A 19,470-nucleotide genomic window follows, 5' to 3' on the forward strand; every position below is an offset into this window, starting at 1 on the left:
AAGTCTAATAATCTGCACACAGACAAGGGTACTCTCATTCTTAGTATCCATTCATCTTGACTCCCACATTCGTTCTTGGAAGTCTTACCTTGGTTTCTACTCTTGAACTCCTTGACTCTACCCATAGAATCCATTAAAGAATGCCAATCCATTCAAGTGCCTGTCCAGCTCTGGACATTTGGAAGACACTAACATCTACCCCTCCTGGTTGTTGGCTGGTATTACCACCTTGTTCCTTATCTTGACTTCCACTTCTAGTGATTCCTGAATGTGTATAAGGCTTTTTCCCAGACCTATCTTGCCCATAAGTTCTCTGACAAAAGTTCTGTGTACAGACAATAGTACTGATTAAAACATTTTCCTATTTCCTGATTAAGTTGTTGTTAGGTGCATTAAACCTATGGCTAAAAGCTTACTTATCCTGTGACTCTTGATTTCAGGTGAGAGAAAAATTGGGTTCCATGTTCTGGTACACTAAGAGCAGAAAATTTCTCCAAATTTGATCATCCAAATCATAGCCAACCCTGCTGCCATCAAGTCGGTTCTAACTCACTGCAATTCCTCTTTAGGTTTTCCAAGGCTATAAATCTTTGTGGGAAATTTACTACTTCATCCACATTTCTCCCATGGAGCTGCTCATGAATTCAAATCCCTAACCTTTCAATTTGCAACTCTACACATTATGTCACCAAGGTCAAATGCTGTTGAATACTATTACTATTTTGGAGAGAAAATTGTTCACTAAAATTAGGGAAATGCTGGCATTTTTATTACTTCTTCATTGCCCAACAACATGAACAATCCTGAGCCCTGGCACTTACTTTTATTCAAAATTTCCAAGAGTAACTTTGCCTAAAAATTATTTTATTATGTTTATGTTTTGCTAGTAACTAATGGTCATTATTTTAGAGGCTTGTTAAGTCTCTGTGATACTATTTCCCCTTCACTTAGATTTCTTAATTCAATTTAGGATTGGTCCTAGAAAGGAGGAATAGCCAGGGCCGGCTAAGAATTTGGATAACTTACTTGAATGAGGTAAGAGCATCTCTGATTGCATTGGTAAAATTCATATCCGTTGGTACATCTTTATATTCTATGCAGTAAGTAGGTCTGATACCAAGAATTTCAACCTCACAGCCTAAGAAGAAAAACAATGATAAATGGTTACCACTTTCAATAATTGAGGTAAAATTTAGAACCAACTTCGGAAAGAAAATACCATTAGTCAAAATACAAATAAAACAAAAATACACATTATTTATTTTTTCATAAACAAAATTCTGTACAAATCAGAAGATAAGAGACCTTCTGATTTAGGAGAGTTTTTTGGCCCTTTAACTGCTGTCTCTGAGACTAGCCTTCGACTCAAAGGGAGAGGCAATATCAATTGTCAGATATACCTCTCTGTTTTTTAGATCTTGGTGCTTCAGACATTTACTGCTTTATATGTTTCTGATTCATGGCACGTACACATGCGTGCACACACATATGCATGCGCGTATATATTCCAGTTTTTTCTAGTTGTTTTCAAAGAGCGAAAAGTTATTTCAAAACAACTTTGCTTGCTATTGAGCCAAAGGGAGCCAGACATTTTGATAAATAAGTTCTGAACATCAAAAGCGGCATTTTATTAGAAATGTATCTCTTAATGAAAGAAACAGCATGTTTTTAAAAATTAATGAGTGTATTTGTGGATGAATATTATTGATCGCTAGACTGAGACAAGTGCCAAGTCAATTCTGTTTCTATTTGTTAAATATAAGTGCTAAGAAAGTTATTCAAGTTATTCATATAAATAAGTAGATGGAAATAGTAGGTGGGTGTACCAATGTCACTCAATTCTCCAAACTGTTTCTTTGAATGCCAAAATTCACATAGTGATCTATCATCATAAATTTTTTAAATAATATTTCAACTGACAACTCAATTAAGTTTTTCTTTAATAATTTAAAGGCAAGAATTGGAAATCTCTGACTTTCAAAAAGTTTTGTTATTTTTATCACTAGATCCATTCACTCTATCCACACCTACATTAATATTTCAAACTGTCCCTTTGCTTCATGTCTGATGCTTTTATATACTGGAGCAATGCAACTTACCAAGATTCTTGGTGGGTGAGAAGTATTTCTTTCTTATGTAAAATAGAAAAAGGGTATGCTTTCAGATCAAGCAATGTTTGGAATACATAGGCAAGTTGATCAGAGAATCGATTCCTTAAAACTATGTTTGTTGGATCTCTGGTGGCCTAGTGGCTAGAAACTGTGCTGCAATCCCAAAGACACGTGGTTTGAATCCACCAGATGCTCTACTGGAGAAGGAGGAACAATCTCCTTTTGTGCCAACTGGATCTGATTTGACAGCAAACAACAAGAAAAAAAGGAGAAAAAAGAACAACAAACAAACTGTGCTTGCTCTTGGAAGTCTTTGGGTATCCTGATTTGAAGACCCATGAACTAGACGATTAGACAATGATAGCTTTACTCTGTAAAAATTAAAATGTCCAGAAAGCACCATGTATAAATTGATTTGAGAAGCTGGAAGTGAGATGTGACTGACAGATTCTTGTTTTTCTTCTATAATCTAATAAATACATCCTGTATTTATAAGCAGAGTGGAGGGATGGGGACACTTTATAGCAGAACAACTGGGAATTCTTAGGTATCTATTATAGGTATCTATTCAGTGGTCAGAGAACCAGGGAATGGGGTAAGAAGACACTATCTCTCTATGTGCTGAATGCAAGTCCTCAGGTATAATTCATTTGAATGGAAGCCATAGTCTTCACAATTGCTTACTATATGTCAGAAAGATGGGCAATGAGTAGGGATGATAGAAAGAGAATTGATGTCTTTGAGCTGTGGTGCTGGAGAACAGTGTTGAATATTCTATGGACTGCTAGGAGAACAAACAGATTCATCCTGGAGAGGGTTTAACCAGGCTGCTCCTTGGAGGCAAAGATTGTGAAGCTTCATCTGACATATTATGGGCATGCTACAAAAAGTGCCCAATCCTTGGAGAGGGACATCATGCTTGGGAGGGTGAAGGGACAGCACAGGAGAGGAAGACCCTCGATGAGATGGATTTATACAGTCACTGGGGAAATGGGGGTAGGTGTGTCAGAGACAATAAGGTTGGCATAGGATAGAGCAGGGTTTAGGGCTGTTGTACATAGAGTTGCTATGGGTCTCAAGCAACTCATCAGCACATAATAATAACCTCTAATATTAAAGCCCAGAATAAAGAAATGAAAATAATGTCAGCAACAGCATAGTGGAACAAGAAATAAGTTGAACAGGTACTTTTAGAGGAAGCAAGGTTCATTATTCCTAGGTAAAGTTGTGTGGGTGCTTTGTTTTGTTTTCTTTAGTCTTTTTCTGATAGACATCAACAGACTGGAGAAGAGAGTATTGTTTGGATCTCATGAGAGAGTTCTTTGACTATTTCATTTAGTTGAGAGTTGGGATACCTCTTCCTTGGCTCTACGATATGTGGGTGAATTGCTCAACCTCATAGGTTGTTGTCTTGGGGCCATTTCCATAGCTTCACAGGGAGCATGGAATCTTGTCAACTGAGCTTACCCTCCATCAACATTAGGGAAAGCTGGGGTTTGAGTCTCTGCCCCAGGGCTGTACGAGGAAGGAAACAACAACAACAAAGGCAATGGCCTGATTTTTTCTGTTTCAAAGTTGAACAAAGATTGTTGGAATAAGATTTTGGCTTCCTTAAAAATGATAGCGTGTCTGGCTTTACTCCACCTTGTTAACTTATTATTCCCACAAAACTTGGAAAGGAATTACCCATAATTAGGGTTCATTTTTTAGAGCCTGTTCTTATCTCCGTCTAGAGTCTTAAAGAGCTGGGATGGCCTAATGAAAAGAAGCTTCACTGCAATCCTAAAGGCATGTAGTTCAAATCCACCAGCTGTTGCACATGAGAAGGATGGGCAATCTCCTCCCATGCCATTAACTTACTGAAAACCTGCAGGAGGGTCATCTCTGGACCGGTTCTAACTTGATGGTACTCAACACATACACAACACATTGTGTTCTTTAGTGTTTGATATTCTTAGAACACATTATTGTTCTTTAGGATGTAGGCATACAACAACAACAACAAAAAAAAAACAAGAAAAGTATATTTTGTTAAGTACCATTGAGTTCTAACGATGTATAGCTGACCCTCGGACCCAAATAAAGTATAGAATTAAATAAAACTTAAAAGTCAATCAGTGAAAGCTACCACTAAACCCCATGCACTTTTATGTAAATATTTCCCCAAAAGTATTTACTCAAAAGATTAAATTTCCAAAATAACTATGAGATATCATCTCACCCCAGTTAGAATAGTAAATTTAACAGAACAGCAAGCAACAAATGCTGATGAGGTTGTGGAGAAACTGGAACCCTTATTCACTGTTGGTGGAAGAGTAAAATGTTGCAGCCACTGTGGAAGGCGGTATGGCGCTTTCTCAAAAAGTTGCAAATAGAGATACCAGCAATGTCACTACTGGGATTATAGCCCAAAGACACCATAACTGACACCCAAGCAGATATATGCACACCCATGTTTATTGCAGCTTTGTTCACAATAGCAAGGAGTTGGAAACAACCTAAGTGCCCATCAACGAACAAATGGATAGAGAAGCTGTGGTATATTCACACAATGGAATACTATGCTGCATTGACAAACAAGGAACTCATGCAATATTATTCAAAATGGGTGACTCTGGAGGACATTATGCTGAGTGAAGTATCCCAGTCACAAAAGGACAAATAGTGCATGGTGCCACTGTTATAAAACAGGACTGACATTGGGGTTGGGGGGAGACTGAGAAAGATGGGTTCAATAATGTATACTGCATTAAAATAGATGAGGGAGAAAACTGTTTAAAAGGGATATGTCATTAGGCATTTTTGTCATGATAGGAGTCCAGAGTGAAGGCTGCATAGTGGAGTGGACCTGGGGGGAGGGATTGTAAAACAATGAAAGAAGTTTTCCTTTTTCAAGAAGGTAGTGTACTAGGGGGGAGAGTTGGGAGGGGAGAAAAGTGCAACTATTAATGAATGGAAACCCAAAGTCTCTGTAAATTTTCATTGAAATTGATAATAAATTTTAAAAAATACTAAATTTCCAGTTAGTACTTTAATATGCTGTGTTTTACAACAGTTTATACTACCATGAGCCAAAAATTTGCCTAGATATAGATAATGTGGACAGTGCTCTTCCTTGAGCATTAACACTGACAACCGTCTTCTGTCAATGCCTGTTTCACAGTTGATCAGAGGCTCCAGTTTGGAGAAGTGAATGTCTCAAGGTCTCACGGTTCATTATCAGAACCCACGGCTCTGGTACTTTTCCACTATGCATCCTGCTTTTGCAGATAGACTGTTTACTGGCAGCTTTCTCCGAGGACCACCAAGTCAAGCACAGAAAAATCACATTTCTCTAAACTTCCTAGAGCCCAGGTCTCTCCTTCCAAATCTCTTCCAGCTCTCGCTTGCCAACTTTGACACATCTTGTAACAATAACCCCTGTGAGCTGCATTTTATGTGATGTGAGACAGGTGTGCAACTGTTGAATACATGTCTCAAGAGAGCTTATTAAAACAGCTAAGCCAATTAACTCTCTTAGAAACATGTAACCTTTTCCAGGGAAATACATCTGAGGCACAGGAGCTTGTGGGAACAAGTCCTTGGAGAGTGTGTCGCCTTTGATCAGAGAGGCCCATTCCCCAAAGTCATCCTGGCCCACAGGCTTGAAGACCTTAGGCCTTGGCGTCTTCAGCCAGAGAGAGGAGGGTTGTGGACTCGGGCCTGAATTCTGGATGCTGCTGAAGACCAGCCTTGTGTGCAAGAGCAGAGAGCAAGGAACTTAGATGAGAAGTAATTCATCCATTAGAGCTGATTCAGAAACTCAGCTGAAAATGACTCACTAGGCCTGAAGAGTGACTAATGTGAAAGCAGAGGATGAGCCTGCTTTACCTAGGCTGTGTCTCTGCTGTAGGAAGGCAGGCAGGTTAGCCTACAGTCAGATGTAATGAGGCCAAAGGTGGGCTTTAACACTAGTGTCTGCAAGTTACCTCTGTCATTTGTTTTTGTTATGTCCTCTTGAATCATCTGCAACTCATAGCGACCCTATGTCCAACAGCCTAAGCCCTGCTCTGTCCTGTGCCAATCGCACTGCCTCCAACACACCCATCTCAATTACTCCAGTCACTGAATCAAACCACCTCATAGAGGGCCTTCCCCTCCTGTGCCTGCCCTCCACCCTCCCAAGCATGATATCCCTCTCCAAGGACCTGTCTCTCTTTACAACATGACCAAAGTATGTCATATGAAGCCCCAGAATCCTTGCCTCCAAGGAGCAGCCTGGTTTAACCCTCTCCAGGATGAATCTGTTTGTTTTCCTAGCAGTCCATGGCACCCTCAACACTCTTCTCCAACACCAAAGCTCAAAGGCATCAATTCTCTTTCTATCCTCCCTAGTCATTGTCCAACTCTCTGATGCATAACAAGTGATTGCGAAGATCATGGCCTGTATCAGGCAGACCTTAGTCTCCAGAGTGACATAATTGCTCTTCAGCACTTTGGAGAGGTCCCTAATAGCAGACTTTCCCATTGTAATACGTCTTTTAATTTCCTGGCTGCTGGTTCTGGGTCAAGGACTATACCCTAGTGTGGGGTCAGACAAGGAAAGACCACTACTGGAAAAGGACCACAGACTCAGTAGAACAGAGCAGAAAACAGCTGAGTCTACTTGCTCACCCTTTGGAACTTTGCCCCAACAGATTGCTGATATAAGGAACAATGTGGTACAGATCTAGGAGGACATCGCACAGCAGAGGAAGCATTCAGTCCAGTCCTGAGCTACCAATAAGCAGACTGGCTTTTCACTTATGAGGACAATCAGGGTGGGTTACCCAATAAATAATTAAGGTAAGCCAGGGCTTATGGTTTCTAATCTGTAGTGAATAAGTACCACAAATGTAGTGAAATATGTTCAGTTCTTCACTATGGGTTAGTAAGCACCCATAAGTCCGTGCTTACCTCACTGGATACTCCGTCCCTGTCAGGGCTGTAAATTTGTAAAGGCTTTTGTTCTTTAGGAAGGTGCTGTGGGATTGAGAGAGAGACAGATGCCAGTCCTACCTAGAACCAAAATCTCTACTGTGGTGAAAAATGTGAAAAAGTGCACTACAAATTAGTAAATACAAGTAAGCCCATGCTTACTATGCTTATGATAGGATTTAAGTAAAAAAATTCATCATCAGTTTAGGCCCTGTTTCATCATTTTGTCAGGATCGCTCCTTCTGAGCAGGTCAAGTTGACCCAGACTTGGACCCAAGCTCAAACCCCAGAGCCAGGGACCTTGTATGGGATTTGCAGTCAACATGCATGTATGACATTTGCAGTCAGCATGCATGGACCCAAGCTCAAACCCCAGAGCCAGGGACCTTGTATGGGATTTGCAGTCAACATGCATGTATGACATTTGCAGTCAGCATGCATGGAAGCCCAGGGCTCACTGATGGCGTCAATCCCCTCATCTTCAAAGTGGAGACAGTAGACATAGTTCCTTCTGAGTCTGCTGAGGATTTCATGAGATTATGTATGTAAAGTTCTTCATTTGTTAGACGCTCCAAACTATCAATTTCTTTTTCTCTTCCCATGAGGTCAGAGATGGCCAAGATGTCTGGGTGCCACATGTACCTAAGCAGAACACAGGGCAGCCCTCGAGGGCTTTGTAATCATGATAGAGCCCTGGAGAGAGAACAATGGGAAGAGGATTCTCATGACAGGTAAGGAGGAGGACATGGAGCACCAGGCCCTGGGGACTGTGAGAGGAGCCGGGGGCTCATCGCACCAGGAAGCCGCAAAGTGTCCCGAACTGAGCTTCTCAGCCCTAGGTGCAGATTAGCATCAGCCAGACACATAACTTTTAAAAAACCATTAATGGAAGGGCCTTCATCCCAAACCAATTAAATCAGAATTTAAGAGGGTGCAGTCTGGGCACTGATGTTTTCGAAAAGCAGCCTCAGGTGATTCTTACGTGTATCCACCATTCAGAAGCACTCATAAGGAGGAAGATGAAACAAGGACAGAGGTGAAAAGTAAATTGGCTCTAAAAGAGCGAGAAAGTGGAACCTTGTGGGGTGGAAAGACTGTCACCAGAAGACATCTCCAGGAATAGGACCTTAAGTTGGAAATGCTACCTCGTACAGAACATGTGATGAGCCCAAGGAGTCCCCTTGACCACATCATCCAGAAGAGTAGAAACTGGGAAGAAGGGCTACAAACAGAGCAAGGTTCTCCGCCACCCCCACCCCAACCCCAGCCCCGGAGCTCTTGGGAGAGATCCATCTGACATTGGTGATAACATCACTAGTGCAATGGCCTCTTGTAAAATCCAGTTTGCACTTCTGGCAGTTCTCTGTCTGTTCTATGCACTGTTCCATTTGTTGTTTTTGGTTTTTTTATAATCTTCAGGAGGATCTTGCTTGGGTGTGCTATTAGTGACACCGTTTGGTAATTTCTATGAGGTCACCTTTTTTTTTTTTTGGAATGGGAATAAATGTAGATCTCTTCCAGTTAGTTGGCCAGGTGGTTATTCTCTAGATTTCTTGGCAAAACCTGGGGAGCACTTACAAAGCAGCACCTTTTTGTTGAAATATGTCAGTTGGTATTCTGTCAATTCCTGGTTCATTGTGTTTTTTGCCCCAAGTTCTTTAAAGCAGCCTGAATTTTCTCTTTCATCACCATTGCCTCTTGATCATATATTGTTTCTTGAAATTGTGTGTCAGCCAAATCTTTTTGGTACAGACAGTCTTCCTAAAATATCCCTTCTATATTCCTTTAATGCTTCTTGGATCATTCAATATTCTGCCCATAGCATCCTTGAGTTTTGCAACTTGAGGCTTGAATTTGCTCTTTAGTTCCTTCATGCTTAAAATTTTATGGAAGGAATAACTTACAATGAAACTATGTTCTTGGTAAATTGCTTCACTCATTCACTTTTTTCCATTCACTACATTCATTACAACGTCTCACCTGGAATGTATTAGAGTGATTTAATGGGATTCAGAGGTTGGGAAGTTAGAAGCATCTTAGAAAAAAGTGTCTGACGGTCTATTTCTGGAGGGGAAAAAAAATACCAGTCAACAGAGCACAAATCTACTCAAAGGAACATTAGGTCGTGTTGTTGTTGTCATTGTTAGCACCACTGAGTCAAGCATGACTGTAGCAACTCAATGAACATGAGGTCTGAACCCTGGCCTATTGTGTGCCATCCTCTGCATCTCTGGCACGCTTGCGCCCATTGCAGCAATCACTGTGTCAATTCATCACATCTTCTCCTTCCCTGATCCTCCACCTGTCCAAGCATAATACTTCTTTCCAAGGAGTAGCCTTGCTTAACAACAAGCTCAAAGTATGAGAGACGAAGCTTCACGGTCTTTGGCTCTAAAGAGCTCGCTTACTGCACTTCTGAGTCAGCTCAGTAGCAACTGCTGTCTGAGAGGTAGGGAACTCACTAAACCTATAGATTATCTTCCATTTATCTGAAAACTATTATTTGGGGAAGCCATTTTTATTTCCTTTTTATTTATTTTATATATTGTTTCTTTCAAGGCCAGTTAGCTAATACCATTATCATTATTAAAATCAAGACTCCCTTGCAAGAGTTAGAAATTAAATGATGCTCCACACTCATGATTATATAGTCTTTTCTAGACTAAGTTGCAGAAATTTCCAGTGGGACTCAAGATACAGAGCCTTGATTATCTCTTTGTAGTTCTCACAACATGCAGCAACACGAGGCACTAATGATGACCACTTCCTTCTTGGAAATATGTTATTATTTTTATCTCTGTACAAAGTATGTGCCAATAGATTTCCATGCATGTCACTTCCTAAGCAGAAGCTTTTCTAGCCTGTTAAGACCATTGTTATACTTCTCAAACCACTCTGAAGTTCCTTTTGCAGGCATATCCTCCTCCATCTGGCCATTACAGATTAGCTTTTCCCAAGCCTGGGCCCCATGAATCTTTTCACTTTTTTCTTGCGTGTTCTATCCCTAGGTGCACTTCACACTCATAAGTTCAGTGACTGTTTAGTGTTTATCAATCACATATATACATACATCTTCAGCTCTCTTCAATGTAACCATTGACAATGAGGTATACTTCTCCAGTTCAAATTATCTTAATCTATGTCAGTCTGGAGACTAAGGTGCACCTGATCTAGGCCATAGTCTTCTCAATTACGTTCTAGGCATCAGAAACCTGGACGATGACTAGGAATGACAGAAGGATAACTGATACCTTTGAGCTGTGGTGCTGAAAAAGAGTGTTGAATATACCATGGACTACTAGGAGAACAAATATGTTCAGCCTAGAGAGGGTGAGACCAGGATGCTCCTTGGAGGCAAGGATTTTGAAGCTTCGTCTGACATATTTTTGGCATGTTACAAGGAGGGACCAGTCTTTAGAGAGGGACATCATGCTTGGAAGGGTGGAGGGAGGGGCAGTGCAAGAGAGGAAGATGCTTGATGGATTGATTCAGTAACTGGGGTAATGGTGGTAGGTGTGTCAAAGACAATAAGGTTGGCTCAGGATAGAGCAAGGTTTCGTGCTATTGTACATAGTACATAGGGTCGGTATGAGTCAAAGGTGACTCGTCGGCACATAACAACAGCAGCAATTCCATAAGTTACTGTAGAACTTTCTCACTAACCATCTACCCCCTTCCATTCCAGATAGCTACTGTCCATATTGCAGCCAGAATAATCTTTTCAAAATGCATTGTTGACTTCATTCTTAGTACTTTGCAATAACCTCTTATGGCTCTCAGGGTAAAACAAATTCATAGAGCCTAACCTGGTCTTGCACTACATTCTACCATTGTTGCTCTCACCACAGGACCTTAGCACATGCTGTTTTATCTTGTTGAGCTTCCTTACTACCAACACTCGGGCTTCCACTCATCTGCCTTACCTATATTATCAAATCTTAATTCCTCTAACTTTCTCAAGGAAGCCTTTTTCAACCCTTTTATAGATTAAACCAGTTTGACCTTTACTTTTATTTAAGTATTACTCAAATACTGTCTCGTAGAGTGGATGATGAATTCTGAGATGAGGAAGAAGAGAGAAGAGAGTGGAGCAAAGCCTGTATCTGTTCTTGCTCGTGGTCATCTCCTGACAAGTCAAGTTAGTGCCAGGGCCTTGAATTTACACCCCTTTAAAGTTGTTTTGTGAAGAAATTGTCTGGCCATGATTTGTGAAGGATTGTGACTTGGCTTACACAGCTATGGATAAAGCTGTTCTTTTTCTACAAGGCTCTTCAATTACTGCAACGGACACTGTTGAAAAATTGTGAGTTCTTTTGGCGAAGATACCTTCCTGAAAAAAGCAGATTGGCTGTGGTTGGACAGCTATGAAAACATTCTAATGCCGGAGATACTGCATCTGCAGGCAACCATCCAGAAGGACAACACCTCTTCAATTTCACTGCAGACAGAATCTGGTTGACGCCTAGAAATCCTGCATTGAAGATCACTTCTTTCAAACAATCTTGCACTTGAAATGCAAATTTGTAATCTTTTTCTCGTGGACACAGACAGCATCAGTGAGGCAGACTTTGCCAAAGATGAGGCATTGACTTACGAAAGGAAATGATGCAATGTGAATGTTGGCCTTGGCGTATCCTTGCCAGACAACATTAACTATGGGAGTTTGGATTTCACTTGGTGCTCTGGTGAAACAACGTTTTTAACATATGTTTCTATTACATAAAAGATTCAAATTTTAAAAAATATATTTTTAAAAAATCCAAACAAATTAGGTATCTTTTTAGTTTTATATTTCCCCCACCATTATAGTCTCTTGTATTACATGAACCCAGAACTGTGTAGGATATAAAGGTACATTCTTCTGGAAAGGGGATGAATAGTTTCTCAAATGAGTTCTTAACTCCTAAGTGTACAAACCATCAAATGGCACCCTAATTAAAGCTTTTTCTAGTACTAAAATTACATTCATCTCAAAGTCTAATGTTAGGTTAGTAACATTAGTGGAAAATTCAGTGAAAATACAGGTCTTTTGTCTTTGCAGTGTTAAATATCTTCTTGTGGGGGGAAGCCATTTTTAGCCAGATGTTTGATGTCATGAGCTTAACTAAACATGTTAGCTCACACATTTATGTGACTTATACTGGGCTTTTAATTTTCCCTGTGTCTGAATGTACTGAAGTTCAGCTTAATTAAAGATGGTCTGGAATCTGCCATGCTAGGAAAGGGAAGAACCTGAAGAAGATCCATAATTCTTGACTAACAGCCAGTAAAACCTCCTTACGTCTCCAGATGAAATCAGCTTGATTATTATAATAAAAATTGATAAGTCTCAGGTCAGATGCCTTCCTGTTAACTCCTCAACTTGCACAATTCTGGAAAGCGGGGTATTGGAAGCCAGGTGAAAAAAATGTCTTTGCCCAGCTCGAAGGTGATGTGTGGATCAGAACACCTGAATGGATAGGAAGAGTCCAGACCTGACACTATCACCAGCGCATGTAATGAGAAAAGGGAACATAATGAGTACAACTTAAAAGTCTCTTCATACATTTGGTGGAAGGAGTTTTAACAAGACACACCCAAAAGGTTATTGTTATTTATCCCTTCTTAACATTTTATGATAGCACATAAATAAACAAAAACTTGCTGCTGTCTAAGAGAGCACTGATTGGCCTAAGTCTAAACTCTATTTCCACATAATTATTGCTTATCATCCCATCCTTGACAGTTTTCCATCTTTCTCTGCTGTGGGTTGTTCTTTTATGGTGAAGTGAACCTAACCCTCTTCTTTAATACAATTCCATTGCTATTAAACTGAGAGGTAGCATAAAGGAATGATACATACTTAGCTTCTTCTTTGCAGAGTATTCCTGGCTTTACAGTTCCTGGCTGGTTTTGGGGGTCCTATTGCCTATTTGATTTAATGCCTGGGGTAATTTTCTAGGATTAAGTGCTCCCTCTGCAGCTCAACGGCACCGTTGGGTGGGGTGCTAAAGAGTCTGTTTATAATATTAAATTTCTGGAGACTTGAGGAGGGGTACTTTGGACTCTTTGCCACTGATCAATTTTTCAGTCTGCTGCTTCATCTACCTGACAGGAAGACTTGAACTACTGCCATTTCTAAATTGCACTTCTAAATATTGACTTAATGGCGAGACTCAGAGTGTCATAACACAGCTCAGTGGAGCAATGAAGATTTTCCAGGCCTCATACATGTACAATGTCCTGCAGGGCATGGAGAAGGAAGAGAAGGATTTGTGAAGAAAAAGAAAACCAAGTCATGTTTTGAAAAGATGCCACTTCACTTAATATTGCAAAGATAAATTAATGCTGAATAGCATATTAGATATTGCTGGAAGGCACCACAGTGGAGGCGAAATGGATGGGAGTGACCATTAGTAACTCAGCCATTGACTCGTGAGATTGGAGGGTGCCAGGATTTCTGACTGAGCTGCACAGCAATGCCTTCAGAGACAACTTGTTCTCAGAGTTTTTGTTTCTGTAACTACTTTAGAAAGACTAGAGACGGTGTCAAGACAATTCATTCTTATTTCCATCAATAATATAGGGAAATATTCAGCTCATCTCCATTTAGTCAGGGAAGAAATTCTAGGAGACTTTTTTAGGTTCTTCTCTCCTGATATGATGGCACCTAGACCTCTCAAGAATACTGAAGAGCAAAAATGTCAGTCTTGAAACTAAGGTGGGCCTGATCCAGGTCATGGTCTTTGCAATTACTTGTGATGTATCAAAAAGTTGGACAATGACTAAGGATGAAAATTGATATCTTTGAGCCGTGATGCTGGAGAAAAATATTGAACATTTCATGGATTGCTAGGAGAACAACAGTTTCACCCTGGAGAGGGTGAAACCAGGCAGCTCCTTGGAGGCGAGGGCTCTGAAGTTTCACTGGACATACTTTGGACTTTTTGCAAGAAGTGGCCAGTTCATAGATAGGGACGTCATGCTTGGTAGGGTGGAGTGACAGCACAAGAGAGGAAGACCTCTGATGAGATGGATTGACTCAGTAACTGGGATAATGGAAGTATGTGTGTCAGAGATCTTAAGACTGGTCAAAGTTATTGTATATAGGGTCACTATGAGTCACAAGTGACACCATAGGACAACATGTCATTCAGGCAAATGACACTGTAACTGATCTCAGGGTTTGTCACACCACAAAGGAGGTGAGTAGATTTTTCTTTCCTAAGGAGATGATTCAGAGAAGTTACAAATATATTTTTTTTTCAGGAAAGATGCATTTTATTTCCCAATCATCAGACAGTTTAAGGTAGTCTACAGGAGGGGCATCCACTTCTGAAATGGCTTGCCTCTTGGCCTAGTTGTTGGCATAATTCTGGAGAAGTTAAAACAGAGTCTGAGGCAAAAACAAACGCTAATTAGATGGGTCAACCAGTTTTGTAGGCTGGAAATCCAGAATGTCAAGTTTTTAGATCTATACCTTGAAATTTTTACATTATTTTCGATTTTGTAGATGCTCCATGACAAATAAATAAATGTTGGGTTTTTTTATAATTAAGGTTCTAGATTCTCTTGGATGAGGTGAAGAATAATCTCCTACTGCAGTCATGAATAGTAACTATGGTGACTGTTTCCCTTCTAAGTCTCTCAGACCTTGCCATGAATATTGGCACCCATGGCTATGCAAAAGGCTGGCCACAGGGGATCATCTACAAAGCAGGTGAATGGGGGCTCAAGATTGTGGGGAAGATGCTCTTCAGAGTGTGTTCTATGACACGAAGGTTAAACCAACAAGGTATTGTGCAAGATGATCTTCATGGCGTTAAGGCAGTATTCACTTTGATTTGTTTTAGGATGGTCCCTAATCCATTCCCTCTTTCAAACCTATACGTGGGTGCTCTCATACTTGTCGATCACAATGCTTCTGGAAAGGACCTGAAAATGCAGCAACATCTTTTGGATTTAAAGTCCATCACTTTGTGTTCAACCCTGAGTTTATCTCCTCCAGTAAGCATGAATAGTCTGTGTGGTGTGCCTTCTTGATTCCTTAATAAAAGGTTCAACTCTGTATGAAGAGCTGAGTCTCCATTCAAGGTAACGGAGTCCTTTAAAGCCTTCCCTTGCTTGAAAGCTTCCTCAACTGAGATGGCTTTACAAAAAGGATTCCTGTTATCTTCTGAGAGAACTCTCTTGCAATCCCCCTGAAACTCTCTGCTGAGCCACACTGTGTATTTTTTTCCTGCCCAGTATTTTATTAAAGCAGTATGCCTGGTCATTTAAAAGGTCCTTTGTTGACACCAGTTGTTGCTGTGTAGAAGTTTTCACAGCACCCACCGTGCCCACAGCTCTGTCACCAGGCCTGTGAATCTGCTCTCCATGGTCTCCAACTGCTTGTGTTCTTCATTTCTGTAAGAGCTGGCACAGCCTTGAGTGTCCCCAGCAGTTCCATAAGTAATCACTTCTCCTCAGCATCCTCCACACTCCTGCTAGTGGCCCACTTCCTTCACGTGGCCATCAGCACAACACACTATGCATCATCTCACTTCACTTAACGCATTACCAGAAAGTTTAAATTGTTTGAATCGTCTCTTCAGTGTTGAGAGAAGTTCGAAGTCAGTCAACACATAGGGAAACAGACTTCAAGAAATCAAACATATATGCAATGAATAGGTCTGCAGCCAAAGAACTAAAGAGCAAGGACATCACGTGTAAGGTACAAGTGATCCAAGTCATGAAATTGTCAGTTGCTTCATAACTATGTGGGAGGCGGACAATGAGTACGGCAGACTAGAGAAGAATTGATATCTTTGAATTGTGTTTGTGAAATTGCTAAATAGGCCATCAGCTCCCAAAAGAACAAAGAAAATCTGTCTTAGAAGAAGAACAGTCAGATTGCTTCTTAGAAACAAGGTGCTGAGAAGTCATCTCACATACTTTGAGCACGTTATCAGGAGCCTAGTTCTTGGAGAAAGCATCAGGTTTGGTAAAAGTGAAGAACCAGCTAAAAAGAGGAAACCCCAGCAATGCGATGGATTCACACACTGGCTACAATGACGGCCTTAAGCTCAGCAGAGACTGAGTATGACACAGGATTGGACAGGGCTTCATTCTGTGTCCCCTCCTTCACTGACCCTCCATCTTTCCAAACACGATGTCCCTTTCCAAGAAATATCTTTGCCGAGCTTCATGTGCAAAGTATGAAAGACGAAACTTTGCCATCTTTGCCTCCAAGGAACACTCTAACATAAGAAAACACATTCTCAGATGGGATTATAACCATGACCATAGACGTATATATAACATTAATGGTATTATTTATACACCACATATATTTCTGTTAATAGAATAGATTATGTATACCACATATTTCTGGAGGACACAATGACATTTTGAAACAGAAGAAAAGTAAGAAATAACATATTTGTCTAACCCAATGTTATGATGTATTTCAAAGTAAAAATATGTATTTGTTAAATGAAGAACCATTTTTAATTCACTTGGTCTCTGAATAGGAGACCTAAAACCTTTCTCCTCAAGGAAGAGAAGAGCAAAGCACATGTCAAAGCGCTCACCTGGCCAGTAGTACATGCGGGCCCTCCTCTTGGCCTTGGTCACAGTGATCCACAGAGGTTCTGATCCATTCCACCAGAGAGGCATCAGGCTGTCTTTGTTGACACCGATGTCAAATGATTTGTTGGTGTTGGGGTCCCACATGTAGTTTCCGGTCATCTGGTGAACCTCGCAGTAACGACCTAGATTGGTGAGAGCACAAAACTGACAGGTCATTGCTCTGGTTGCATTTCTTTTTTTCTCTTTGTAGGTTTTTTTAAAATTAGTATAAAAACCATTGATGTTTTGTTTAAAAATAGTATAACAATTTGCTTTTGATTTCTCTTTATCATGGACATCTCTTCCAGACTATGCCATATTGCTGTTTGTTGTTGTACATAAAGGCATGGGGAGGGATGTCTGAAGCTACTTTAAATTATTCACACAATGGAATACTATGCTGCACTGAAAAATAAGGAACTCATGCAATATTATCCAAAATGGGTGACTCTGGAGGACATTATGTTGAGTGAAATTTCTCAGTCACACAGGGACAAATAGTGCATAGTGCCACTGTTGTAAAACAGGACTGACATTGGGCTTCGGGGGGGAGACTGAAAAAGATGGGATAAATTATGTATTCTGCATTGAAACAGATGAGGGAGAGAACTGTTTAAAACAGATATGTGATTAGGTATTGTCATGATAGGGGTCCGGAATGAAGGCTACATAGTGGAGTGGACCTGGGGGCAGGGATTGTAAAACAATGAAAGAATTTTTAATTTACTTTTCAAAGAGAAGAGTGTACTTGGGGGGGGGGTTGCACAGGGAGAAAAGTGCAACAATGAATGAATGGAAATCCAAACTCTGTAAATTTTCATTAAAATTAATAAAAATAATAAGAAAACAAAAAAATTAAATTGAGGAGGACATTATGTGCAGAATTTGGCCTACTGCTCATGGCTTTTAAGTAAAAATATGGATCAGTAGATCCCTTGGAATTCACAGCAGCCTTTCCAACTTCTTCTCCCACAAGATCAGAAACTCGTCTGTTGTGGATTTGTTACTCCTTTCTTTCTTGGAGTTATTACTTCAGTCTTGCACAATGATGGGATATAACACGAGGAATAGAATGAGGAAAAATAGATTCAACTTTGTAAACTGAAGCCAGAAACTAATGTTTCACGTGGAGCATTCTAGAGAAATGAGGGTGGGTTTGGTTGGGCACAGCTTAGTCCCAGAAGACACGCCAGAAGTGAAAGATGCAAGCACTTGGACGCTTTTGAAACATTAGCTTAAATTATTTATTCTAGAGCAATCTGTTACATCTTTAAAGTAAAAATAACACAAACATTGGCAAGTGCATCAAAAATTGCCTCAATTTTAGTGAGAGTCATTTGGCACCGTGATAAAAACATGCTTCACCAAGATCCTTAACTATGTTTAACCAAAGTTGCTTTTTTGGTCGTTATTTGTTTGTTTGCACTATTGTTTCTTCCTTATCTCTCCCAATTTTATTTTTTTTTAATTTTTAAATAAAAACAAGGAGAAATCAGAAGTACAATTTTGAAAACACTTTGAGACCCAGTATAAAAGATACAAGGGTAATGGTAACAGTGTAAAAAAAGGCTAAATCTGACCACAATTAATTCTACAAAGGGGACAATGTCTCCATCAATAACATCCATAATACCAAATAAATAGCAACAAGGTCAGATACACACCACAGCCTCCCCCTAGTACATGTCTCCCCCATCCCCAGTTAGGATTGTCCCTCATTTACTCCTACTCATTCCTTTGTCCCCAGTTCATTGCAAATGGACTCAGGATTTTCATTACAGTCACTCTCAGTAAGTTGTGGGATTTATTAGAGAAATAAGTTGGGAGTGTAGGGGAGGCAAAAAATAGCACACGGTGAAAGTTCAAGTTTAATCTAGTAGTCCCAAGTCAGATAAACAACAAAACACAGTCCCTCATCTAGCTCAGACAGCTTTTTAGTTGAGTTTCAGTCCAAATACACAAGTATAAGAATCCTTTGGTTCCCTCAATCATCCAGCAAGCTTTGCGTCATAGGAGTCCTAAGTCAGCTCTTCCTTCAATAAGCAAAACCTTTAACTCTGGCTCCACCTCCAGGACTGTCAGGCTCTACCTCACCACCATCTCTACGGTTGGATTTGCTCTCTAACGCTGATCTCACAGCTGAATATGTACAAGATGCTGATCAATGAGGCAGCTGGAGACCACGTCCCCAGAGGGGCCAAGTCAAAGACTAGAAAATGCATTTTCTGACTAGTTCTACCACCACCACATCAGGAATAACCAAAGAAGAAGGTTATGTTATTTGCTTGTTGGATTTGGGGTTTTCTCCCTCATCATAGCAACCTAGGTAGCCCATAAAAAAAATACATTCAACTTTGCATAATGGCACTGTTATAGAACAGGACTGATATGGAGGTTGGAGGGAAACTAAGAAAAGAGGATAAATAATGTGCATGGCGTTTAAACAGATGGGGGAGAGAACTGTATAAAAGAAATATATGATTAGGTATTATTGGCATGACAAGAGTCCAGAATAAGAGCTGCATAGTAAAGTGGTCCAGGGTGGGAGGTGGACTGTATAACAATCAAAGAACTTTTTTTCCAAAGAAAAAAGCAAACTGTCACTGAGTTAACTCTAACTTATGGCAATACTCTGTTGGGATTTCATGGCTGTAAATTTCTACAGGATTTACTATCTTCTCATCCTCCCTTAGTAGATGTATTTGAATTGCTAGGGGGGTTTTGGGGGTGGGGGCAGGTGTTTGGGGTTTTTTTTGTGGTTTTTGTTATTGTTAGCAGCTCGATATATTATGCATTATGCCAATTGCAAAGATTA

At 40.3% G+C, this 19,470-nt stretch overlaps 1 protein-coding gene across 1 annotated transcript in view; it reads right to left on the reverse strand.

Annotated features, from left to right (window-relative positions):
* The window catches only part of ENPP6 (ectonucleotide pyrophosphatase/phosphodiesterase 6), a 113,467-nt gene that overhangs the window by 49,300 nt on the left and 44,697 nt on the right, over positions 1-19,470 (reverse strand). The window contains exons 2-3 of the mRNA XM_006882278.1: positions 16,619-16,798; positions 1,027-1,138 (exon numbers count right to left, since the gene is read on the reverse strand). Of these exons, the coding sequence (XP_006882340.1) occupies positions 1,027-1,138; positions 16,619-16,798 (292 nt within the window). The remainder of the gene's footprint in view (positions 1-1,026; positions 1,139-16,618; positions 16,799-19,470) is intronic.

This window comes from Elephantulus edwardii, unplaced genomic scaffold (assembly GCF_000299155.1).
Source record: "Elephantulus edwardii isolate Elephantulus edwardi_28Jun2011 unplaced genomic scaffold, EleEdw1.0 scaffold00018, whole genome shotgun sequence".
Taxonomy (NCBI): Eukaryota; Metazoa; Chordata; class Mammalia; order Macroscelidea; family Macroscelididae; genus Elephantulus; species Elephantulus edwardii.